The sequence below is a fragment of the Orycteropus afer genome, unplaced genomic scaffold (assembly GCF_000298275.1).
Source record: "Orycteropus afer afer isolate SDZICR_OR568_19922 unplaced genomic scaffold, OryAfe1.0 scaffold00131, whole genome shotgun sequence".
Taxonomy (NCBI): Eukaryota; Metazoa; Chordata; class Mammalia; order Tubulidentata; family Orycteropodidae; genus Orycteropus; species Orycteropus afer.
Genome location: NW_006921718.1, coordinates 6677834 through 6689257, shown reverse-complemented (window position 1 = coordinate 6689257; position 11424 = coordinate 6677834). Strand labels below are relative to the sequence as shown.

The 11424-nt window shown below is 37.9% G+C and overlaps 1 protein-coding gene across 1 annotated transcript in view; it reads right to left on the bottom strand.

Annotated features, from left to right (window-relative positions):
- Nucleotides 1-1044: 1044 nt before the first annotated feature.
- Nucleotides 1045-11424, bottom strand: part of SULT6B1 (sulfotransferase family 6B member 1) — a 30280-nt gene continuing 19900 nt past the window's right edge. The window contains exons 5-7 of the mRNA XM_007945071.2: nt 7045-7139; nt 3880-4036; nt 1045-1175 (exon numbers count right to left, since the gene is read on the bottom strand). Of these exons, the coding sequence (XP_007943262.1) occupies nt 1045-1175; nt 3880-4036; nt 7045-7139 (383 nt within the window). The remainder of the gene's footprint in view (nt 1176-3879; nt 4037-7044; nt 7140-11424) is intronic.

Genomic DNA, 11424 nt, shown 5'->3' with positions numbered 1-11424 from the left:
GTCCAGGATTATCTTCTGTGTCTGTGTTAATTGGTTTCCCTTTTCTTTGTTGAAGAGGGTCTGTGCAGTCTTTCTGCCTAGTCTGCTATCTTGCCGGATTCCCCGCATTTCTTGATGTTTTGAGGGAGGATCCTAAAGTTATCTAATCCACCATACTGACAGAAACAGTAGTCCCATAATGTTTCTAAAAGCAATTTCACTTAATATTTCTATGAATCATTTCATACTTAAGTGTACATAACTTAGTTTTAGAGTGGAACTAACTGTAGTGTAAAAAGTAAGGATTACTAAGAGGCCGAGAGCTGTCAGATCACGTAGAAGATTTTTTTCAGAACATTCTCTACCTCCTGTTTGTTTCACATGACAACTTGTGGCTCTGAGGTAGAAAAGCCTATTTTGGTAGAATAACAAACTTTCATTTTTAGCTTTCAATAAAAGATTGTTTTAAATAGAAATATAATCTTCCTTAAGGGTAAAACCTGTACACAGCCTAATGTAATGGCTTACGCACAATAGATGGGCAATGCATTTTTTTTTTCTTGAATCAAATTAGAATAGAACTTATGAATGTTACTTCAGTGCAAAGTTGGAATTAAATTCTCCCCAGCAGTAAGCTTGAGATAATCATCGTTAAGTGCTCCATAGTGATAAAGAACAAGAGTAATAATGAGGAAGGATGCAACAGTTGTGCATTATTGGGGTCTATCTTATCTAGGCTGTAACATAAATCTAGATATGTCTCTGAGAGTGTCTACTTATGCTCTGGTGTGAACCCAGAGGGGGAAAGACATTAAAACGCAAGCATAATACAGCAATAATATCCCTTTTGGGTGGCTAAAATGTCCCTTCCTGAAGAAGTGAACAAACTTAAATTTGTGCTTTAAAAATTCAGATTTTATCATATGAGTGTTGCTTAGATTAAATATTAGTTATTTAATAATCATTACTTAATCATTTTATTGAATTATTATTAAATTATTATGATTTAATTATGATTAAGGAAAAGAAAATATCAGAGCCTGCTACTGTGATCAGACTCAGGACTCAAGCCTTGCAATAGGAGTCGTACTGCAGTTTGGCTCCCAGAGAGGTGCCTGCTAGGCACTTTCTGAATTTTTCATCCATTTCCTGGTTCTGAGTTTCATGGAACAAATTTTTCCAATCACCAACTTCACCTACAACACACACAAAAAAACAGTAGACTCAGACATCTATTAGAATATTTCGTTTTGACTTTACCATTTTTTGCTGCAATATTTCACTTTGAAATGTGAAAATAGACACATGAAAAAAATTAGACTTAGAAACTAATGTGATTTATTTTGTGAAATCAACAGTCTACACCGGGGTTCCCCCATCTGTAGAGTAGCACATGATGGACTTTCTGTACATCACTAGGGTTTCTTGGCCTCAATTATCTCCCTCTCCCAACCTCTGAGATGTAAAATTCTACATTGTGAGAGTAATTTTTTTTTCTCTCTAAAATCATCTACGTACTTTAAATACCTTATGAACAGTTAACAATTTATGGCAGGTTTGTTTAAGAACTTAGATACTGATAATTTTGCAAAAAAAAAAAAATCATATATATACACACATATATATATGTATGAAATTTTACATGAGATTAGGAGTATAGTTCTTTTACTTGTTTTTAAAAATAAAGGCTATTCTTTCTTTGTAATCTTTTGATGATCCATATTGAGTTGTAAGTTTCTTGTTGCGTAGGCATTGAAATGAATGTTTAGAAAGAGGTTTTTAATGGCATGAGGAAATGTATATGATATGTTAAAGAAATAAAATGGAATACAAAACTGTTAACAAATATTAACAACTGTATAAAAATAGCACAGAATAATACTGAAGGAAATATGCCCAAAGTTAGAGATGCCTCTAGGTGGGAGAATTATGAATAATTTTTATGCTTTTTCATATTTGTCTCTGCCTTCTGAATTTTCCAAAAGGAACATTGTAAAATTTTAAATTATTTCTTCTTTACTTTAGAATTTTTCTATTCTGAATAGTTCTTGATTAAGCTTCTATTTATTCCCCTTCTAATAAAGAAACATAGCATAAAAATCAGGATTAAAGTCAGGAATCAAATATAAGCCAATGTTTCTTTCATAGTTTATTTTTTAAATGAGTCTGCACTTGAAAAAGTATAGTAGAGTCAAGTAAATCTAGGTTCAAATCCTGTCTCCATCATTTATTAGCTGTGTGACAAGGGACAAATTTATGTCCCTTAGCTTTGATTTCAACACTTGTAAAAATAAGATTTAACATCCTCTTCATTGTGAAAGATAAGCCCAGGAAACTCTCTTCTAAACCAAAATCAAAATCACTTCCATTGAGTTGATTTGACTCATAGCAACCCCTCCTTGGGTTTCTGAGGCAGTATCTCTATGGAAGTAGGTTGCCAAATCTTCCTTCCGAGGAGTGGCTGGTGGGTTTGAACAGCCAGCCTCCTGGTTAGTAGTCAAATGCCTTAGGCCCTACACCACCAGTGTCTTCTAATACATGTTAGAATCCTGATAAATGATCGTTGTTGTTGTCATTGTTGTTATATGAATTGTCTCTAAATCTCATTATACGCATAATAATGAATAAGAGTGGCAGTCCCTAAGCCATATGATCATAAATTTCCGTAAGAAATTAGACTGTTTTAATACAAGCTAGTAGACTTATCTGTGTCAGAGCAGCTAGTTCCCTATCCAATACTCATTATTTCCTTCTTCCTTATTAACAAAACCCTGGTTCTAACTGGGGAGTAACATCCTCAACTTTAAAAAAAAAAATCACACTTCCCAGTCGTCAATGTAGCAATAGGTGGTAAGTTGCCACGTAAGGCTTTCACTGAAGCTCTTGAAAGGGGGCTCACAAATATACATGACTCTGATCCTTGCCTGTTCCGTTTTTGCTACCTGAAATTTGAATGTTATGGTGGAGCTCCAACTGCTATCTTGTCACCATAAGATGTGCGGTGTAGTAAATTACTTAGTGTGGCTTTTCTACCCATAAGTCTTTGTAAACTCCAAGGTGGGATTTGCTATGAGCAACTGAGGAGCTCCTGATTGCTGAAGTTGTCCACCTGGAGTATTTCTGTTGGGAGTGGCACAAAACAATGTTCTGGGAGGTGCCCACTCTCTCTCAGGTGCTTAGAGTTCTGAGGCTATGATTGCCTAGTTTGGCCACTCTGCCAGGCTCAAAACGAGGCCTCCTAGAGGCAGAACTCTCTCTGACTGCTGGTTGAGGAAGATGTGCTGCTGAAAGAGACATGTGCTGCTGGGAAAGAGATGCAAGAGACATGTGTTGCTGAGTAAGACACCGAGGGACATGCACTGCTGGGGGAGAGACTGTGAGAGACTTGGCTGAGAGACGGTGGGCTGGGAGAGTGACTGAGCGTTTTTCCTGAACTTGAATTGTAGCCTGGTGCTTCCCTAATAAACCCCATAATCTGTGAGTTCTGTGTGGCCACTGCAGCGAATTATTGAACCCAGGAGAGAGGTGGTGGGTGCTTTGGGAGGAATGTTGGAGAAAGGGCTGGAGGGAGGCAGCATGTCTGGCCTGGCAGGAATAGGCCTTGGGCTATTGATGGTGATTCTGTCCTCCTCTTGTGGGATTAGAGGAGGTCAGAACATGTGGCCTCCTTGCCCTTTTTGCAAGGTGACAAGCAGAGAAGTAGAGGTAACCTGGGACTCCAGAAGACACTTGTGGAGCTGTCAGTTCCAACTCTGAACTGCCTATGTCCAGATTTCTCTTTGGGGGAAAGAAAAGTAAAGCCCTCGCTTCTTTAAGCCAATGTTGTTTGGATTGTCTGTTGTGTGCTGCCAAATTCATTCCCTAAGTGATTCAATATCCCAGAAACCAATGCAATTTTACCTTTGCGGAACAGGAACGGGCCAACAGCACCATGCGTTTCCTGAGACCTGGCTTGCATTGCTTGGAAGGTGCTCTGGGCTGTGATAGTTTCGAGCTGCTCCCCAGTCAGAGAGAACCCAAAGAATTCAGCAATTTCTTTTATTCCAGAGGCCAAATTCTGGAAACAGAATTTTGAAGGATGAACTTCTTTCTGTGGGACTTGTACTCTGAGCAAACATAGGCTTCTTACACAGATTATATTAGTGCAATAAGTCTGACGTCCTATCTAGTTTGTATTTCTTTTTAGATTTACTTTGGGAGCTCTGGTGGCATAGTGCCTAAGGTGTTTGACTGCTAACCAGAAGGCTAGCAGATCAAACCCACCAGCCACTCCTTGGAAGGAAGTTTGGGCAATCTACTTCCATAGAGATACTGCCTGGGAAACTCAAGGAGGGGTCACTATGAGTAGGGTCCAGCTCAACTGTATGTTTGGTGTGGTTTGGTTAGTTTTTGATACTTTAGTATAATTATTTGGGGGATATCATTTTTAGATATTCTGTGTTAGTTTTACTTTGTAATTTCAATTTATGGCTCTGAATTGCCAGATACTATTCAGGATGTAAGTAATGACAGTAAGCAATAGTTAATAGGTTAGAACTTTATCTAGAATGATCTTCCACTTATTAAAAAGCACCATTGCTCAGGAAATGTGTTCATATATGTTCCCTCAAATTTTCTTTTCTTCTGAATCTTATTTATAGCTAATGTTTAAATTCATCAAGAAAGATGCTATTTTAGAATCATAAACACTAGAATCTTGAAATTTATCTTGTCTAACCACCCTTGTAAATGATGAACCCCAAACAATATCTGTGAGCAATGGAGATTCATACATCTTTTTGAACAGTTTTTTAAACTGTATTCTACAAAACACAAGTATACGGTAAGATGGTGATGTTTCATGAAAGGGGGAGAGAGGTGAGGTCAAATAAACTTGGAATTCTTTGGGTTAAGCAAAAGTATGACTTTCTATTTATTTGTTTGCTACAGGACCTCTCAGAACATTAAATATGCCAATGCATAATGTGAATCTCCAAAGGAGGCTATGTAATACAGCAGTTTCCGAATCTGATAATAAGCTACCTCTGGTATTCTATGGAGCACAAGTTTTGAAAAAACTATTCCAGACTAGCGGAGAAAAAGACTAAATTACTGTCTTCTTTCATGTTATATCAATGTATCTTATAAGTAGAAGGGGTGGATTCAATTGCACTTTTCTTGCCTTTGTTGAGGGAGACTGGTGTTTAAAACTCAATTAAGTTAAGAGCATTTGACACACACCCCGCTCTCTAACATACTTTTTTTATTGGAGTTCTAGAATTCTGATTTCCCTACTACCTCACTAGCTACTCCTTCATTATCTCACCTGCTGGTACAGTGCCTAAGGCATTTGACTTCTAACCAGAATGTTGGCAGTTCAAACCCCCCAGCCACTTCACAGGAGGAAGATGGGGCTATCTACTTCTGTTTGCTTTTTGGACAGGGGTTAGTTCTTGGTCTTCTCCTTCCCAGTCTATCTACCTGCATATCTAGGGATGCAATCTTATTATGGCTTTAAATATCAGGTATGTGCCAATGATTCCCAAATGTATATCAACAATCCAGAGCTCTCTGCTTTGAAAATTTTATCCCAAATGTCTACTTGACTCTTCATTAAGATGACTAGTAAACAACTCACACTTAATTTGTCCAAAACCAAACCTCTGCTCCTTCCCACAATCCTGCTTTACCTGCTGTTTTCTATCCTGATGATGCATGTGCCAACTCAACCCTTCCATTTGGCCAAGCCAATAATTTTAGAGTCTTATTTGACATCACTCTTTCTTTCACCATCCCACATCCAATCCAGCTGTAAATCCTATTGGCTCATCCTCCAGCATATATCTAGAATTCAGCCACTCATGGTCTGAGCCGCCATCTTGCTTCGCCTGGAACTACTGCAGTAGCCTCTTCACTGGACTCCCTGAACTATCCTGCCCTTTTCCAGACTATTCTCACACACCAGCTGGGATGATCCTATTAAAAATACATCAGTCCTATCATTCTTCTGCTTAAATCCTACAATGGCTTCATTTCACTCAGAATAAAAGCCAGAGTTATTTCAACAGTCTGCTGTACCATTTCTCATCCTCCATCCCAACCTCTTACCTCTCTCCTCACTGCCTACTTTCCCCCAGATCAGCTTTACTGGCCTAACCACAGCTACCTCCCTCAAAAACAAAACAAGACAAAACTCACTGCTGTTGAGTCAATTCTGACTCATAGTGACCCCCATTGGATTTCCAAGACTATAAATCTTTACAGAAGTAGTTTGCCCCATCTTTCTTCCATTCTTTAATCATGCCAGACACACTTCTATTTCAGTAGTAGGTGATTCCCTCTGCCCAGAAGACTCTGCCCAGTTACCTATATGGCTTATGCCCTCATCTCCTTCAGATTTTTGCTAAACTTGCATCTCCTCAGTGAAGCCTCTCAGACCTCTCTATTTTGTATTACAAATTGCCCAGCTCTCCTGCCCTCAATCCCTGGCATTTCCAAATTTCCTTAACCAATTCTATTGGATTTTTTCTCTACATAATATATACATATTTTATTAATTATGTTTATTGTTTATCATTCTGTCTCTCTTCTTCCTAAGCTAGAATGTAAGCTTCTCCAGGGCAAGGAACTTTGGTCTATTTAATGATATAAGAGCCTCGAATAAGTCACTCATTAAGCACTCACTCAATGAATATTTTAATTAATTTGTTAAATTATTAAACTCTTTTGAAAAATAACATAATCTGGAAATATCAATTCACAACTAAATGCATGTTCAACTAAATCTCAATTGAGACCTATTATTTTTCCATTAGCAATATGGATTAAAAAAAACAAGGATAATAAAAAGAAAATAGAACAGCCGTGGTTAGTAATAAGTTGACAAACTTTTAATTTCTGTTAAATAAACAATCTAAGCACTTATACATTGTTTGTTTGTTTGTTCTAGCACTGTACCACATATATGGAATCTTCTTTTCTAAAATTGAGCACAATATTTGTTCATAGAACCAGGCATTGTAACGAAGTGTTCTAAGTTGTAGTTTAATACATTTTGCTCTGGATTATCAATAAAAATAATCTCACCTCTTTCAGGGCTTCATATAATATGAATTTAATATTTGCATCATCAGTATGTTTGTTCCAATCAATTGCAAAATCAAAATAGCTTCCCCAAGAAACTAAAAACACAGGAGGAGAAAAAGCTTCTTAAGAAATCTTAAATAATTGAGGGTAAAAATGAAGGATGGTTAGTGTATGCTCTAAAATACCAACTACTGATATGTGTATATGCTCCAACAAGATATTATTACAAATGCTTGCTCCTAAAGAGATGGAAAAACCAGTCCCATTGTCAAATTTCTATCCATTTTTCACCTTTTTGAACATTTCCCATAAATAATAGCACAATTAATGATGTTGTAAAAATGATATGATGAAAACTATAACACATTCATGAATGTATAGGAAAATTAAATAATTCAGAAATAAGGAATGAAAATGAAAATAAGTGAGCTAATATCAGACAAAAGAAATGATAAGATAGATGTTAGACTATCACTGTCCAAAAAAATATAACATGAGCCACATATGTAATTTTAAATTTTCTAATAGTGCAGTGAATTGCTTGATGTGGCCCTTCTAGCCATTGTCCTCCATTCTGTAATGTTTTGTAAATCCCATTATCCATGCCTGTTTGGGGTGATGTGGTAGTTAAGGTCAGGTATCAACTTGGATGGGCAGCTGGTAGTAGTCGTTCCCTATAAGGACTGGCAATCGACTCTGTAATGGGATTTAGGTTATTTCTGTTGGGGCAACACAGGTGGAATGTATCGAGTCCTGCCTTGCTGGAGGGTATAATTCAAATCGCCACACTTAGCTTCCTTGAGAGTATACCTATGAATTTCTTGGGAAGATTCGCCCTCTTCTTGCTCCAGTTTTGTGTCTTGGCTCATCCTCATCTCACCCCTGGATTTGGGACAGCAGCTGTCATCTGATCTACTGATCGAGGTTCATCAAACCCCAGGAATTAGGAGGATCCTTCCGATCTACTCACAGACCTGGGACTCACCAGCCTGCCAGCCTCCATCATTACCACATGAAACGAACCCTTGGGTGTCTGTGAGTTCTGTGAGGTGTTACAGTGAAATAAAGAACCCTAAGATTGGGGAAATTACTAGGAGGAGGAGTTAATGTCTGAAATGATGGAGTGGTACCGCTGGTTTGGACATTTGGGACATCTTTAACCTCCGTCTCATGGGGACCAGCCTTGTGCTGATCTTTCTGAGAGAAACTGTTCAAGCAAATAGCAACATTTTAAAGGAAAAGAAATATGAAATAATTTAAACATTATATATTTAACCCAAGATATCAAAAAATATTATCATTTCAACATGTAATCAATATAAAAAGTTACTAGAAAACATTGTACATTCTTTTTTTCATTTTAAGTCTTTGAAAGTCAGTAGCTATTTCACTGTCATAGAGTATCTTGTTTAAAAAATGGACAGAAGACATTAGCAGATGCTTTCCCAAAGAAGATATTCATGTGGGCAACTAACACAGGAAGAAATGCTCATGATCATTAACATTAGAGAGATGCAAATCAAAAGAAAAATGAGATATCCTCTCAACCTAGCAGTAATAGCAAAGTTCAACAAGACAGAAAACAACAAATATTGGTGAGGGTATGAAGAGATTGGAACTCTCATAGACTGCTGGTGGGACTGTAAAATGGTATAACCACTGTGGAAAATGGTATAACACTTCCTTAAAAAGTTGGAAATAGAAATACCATTTGATCCTGCATTCCCACTACTAGGTATATATCCTAAAGAGGCGAGAGCTAGGACACAGTAAAGTATTATACTGAAATGTGCAAAGACCTGGAATTAGAAAACTAAAAGGGAAGAACACACTTGGCAGTTTTCAAGCTGAAAGAACTGAAAAAAAAATTCACACCTTGAATTGCTGAAGACAATTCAAAAACAGTTGCAGAAGTACATTGACAGGGAATTTCCAGAAATGCAAGGTGGATTCAGAAGAGGACATGGAACTAGGGATATCATTGCTGATGTCAGATGGATCTTAGCCGAACACAAAGAATACTAGAAATATGTTTACCTGTATTTTATTGATGATTGATGCAAAAGCTTTCAACTGTGTGGATCATAACAAATTATGGATAACATTGTGTGAAGAATGAGATTTCCAGAACATGTAATTGTGTTCATGAGTAACCTTAGTACATAGACTAAGAGGTAGTCATTCATATAGAACAAGGCACTACTACTACATGGTTTAAAATCAGGAAGGGCATGCATCAGGGTTGTATCCTTTTACCATACTTATTCAATCTGAATGCTGGGCAAATAATCCAAGAAGCTGGACTATATGAAGAGGAATGTGGTATCAGGATTGGAGGAGTACTCAGTTACAACTGGTGATATGCAGATGACACAACCTTGCTTGCTCTAAGAGAAGAGGACTTGAGGCACTTACTGATGAAGATCGAAAACTACAGTCTTCAGTATGGATTACACCTCAACATAAAGAAAACAAAAATCCTCACAACTGGACCAATAAGCAACATCATGATAAACAGAGACAAGTTTGAAGTTGTCAAAGATTTCATTTTACTTGGATCCATAATTAACACTCATGGAAGCAGTAGTCAAGAAATCAAATGACATATTGCACTGGGCAAATCTGCTGCAGAAGACCTCTTTAAAAGTGTTGAAGAGCAAAGATGTCACTTTGAAGATTACGGTGCACCTAACCCAAACCATGGCACTTTCAGTTGCCTCATATGCATGTGAAAGCTGGATAATGAATAAGGAAGACCAAAGAAGAATTGACGCCTTTGAATTGTGGTGTTGGCAAAGAATACTGAAAATACCATGGACTGCCAGAAGAATGAACAAATCTATACTGGAAGAAGTGCAGCCAGAATGCTCTTTAGAAGCGAGAATGGCCAGACTTCTCATCTACTTTGGTCATGTGGTCAGAAGGGACCAGTCCCTGGAAAAGATACCCTGCTTGGTAAAGTGGAATGTCAGCAAAAGGAGACAATGAGATGGACTGACACAGTGCTTGCAATGTTGGGCTCACGCATAGCAAGCATTGTGAGGATGGCACAGGATAGGTCAGTGTTTCGTGCTGCTAGGGTCTCTATGAGTTAGAATCACTCAATGGCACCTAATAACAACAACAACATGGACTACTAAAGTCCATTAAATGGAGAAGAGACAGTCCCTTTAACAAATGGTGCTAACAAGACAAAACTGGTTATCCATTTGCAAAAAAATGAAACAAGGCCCATATTTCACACCTTATACAAAAAGTAACTCAAGATGGATCAAAGACCTAAATGTAAAATCTAAAACAATAAAGATCATCAAAGGAAAAATGGGGCATTCTTCCAAAAAAACCCAAACTTACTGCCATTGAGTCGATTCCAACTCACAGCAACCCCAACTGGGTTTCCAAAGCTGTAAATCCTTAAGAAAGCAGACTGTCCCATCTTTCTTCTGTGGAGTGGCTGGTGGGTTTCAACCACTGGCCTTTTGGTTAGCAGCCAAATGTCTTAACCACTGCACCACCACAGCTCCTTGGGGCAAATTTAGTGGCCCTAATTTACAGCATAAATAGACCGTCAAATATAACTTTAAAAGCACAACCACCAGAAGATAAACTAGATAAATGAGACCTCTTAAAAATTAAATACTTCTATGTATCAAAAGTCTTCTTCAAAAGAGAAAAAGCAGAACTTACAGATAGAGGGAAATGTTGGCAACAACATATCTGACTAGAGACTAATCTCTGAAATTTACAGAAGACTTCCATACTTCAACAACAAAAAGACAAACAACCTAGTTAAAAATGGACAGAGGTCATGAACAGACACTTCAGCAAAGAAGACATTCAGGCAGCCAAGAAACACATGAAGAAATGTTTGCTATTATTAGCCATTAAAGAGTTGGAAATCAAAGCAACAATGAGACATCATCTCTCTACAGCAATAATAGCACACTTCAATACGACAGAAAACAAATGTTGGTGAGAGTGTGGAGAGACTGGAACTCATGCAGTGCTGATGCAACAGTAAAATAGTAAAACCACTGTGGAAAACAGTGTAAAAACTCTAACTGCCATCAAGTTGGTTCTGACTCATATCAACCCCTCCTTGGGTTCCCAAGGCGGTATCACTACAGAAGTAGATTTCCCAACCTTCCTTCTGAGGAGTGGCTGGTGGGTTCGAACTGCCAGCCCTCTGGTTAGCAGTCAAATGCCTTAGGCATTATGCCACCAGAGCTCCCGGAAAACAGTATATAGTGTGTTCTTAAAAAGTTGGAAATAGGGAAGTGGTACCTTGGGGAGGAAATTGAAGGGGAGCTGTTGCATTGTGGTAAACTGTGGTCAATGACATGAGACAAAGTATATGTGAACTGCTGTATCGAGAGTGAA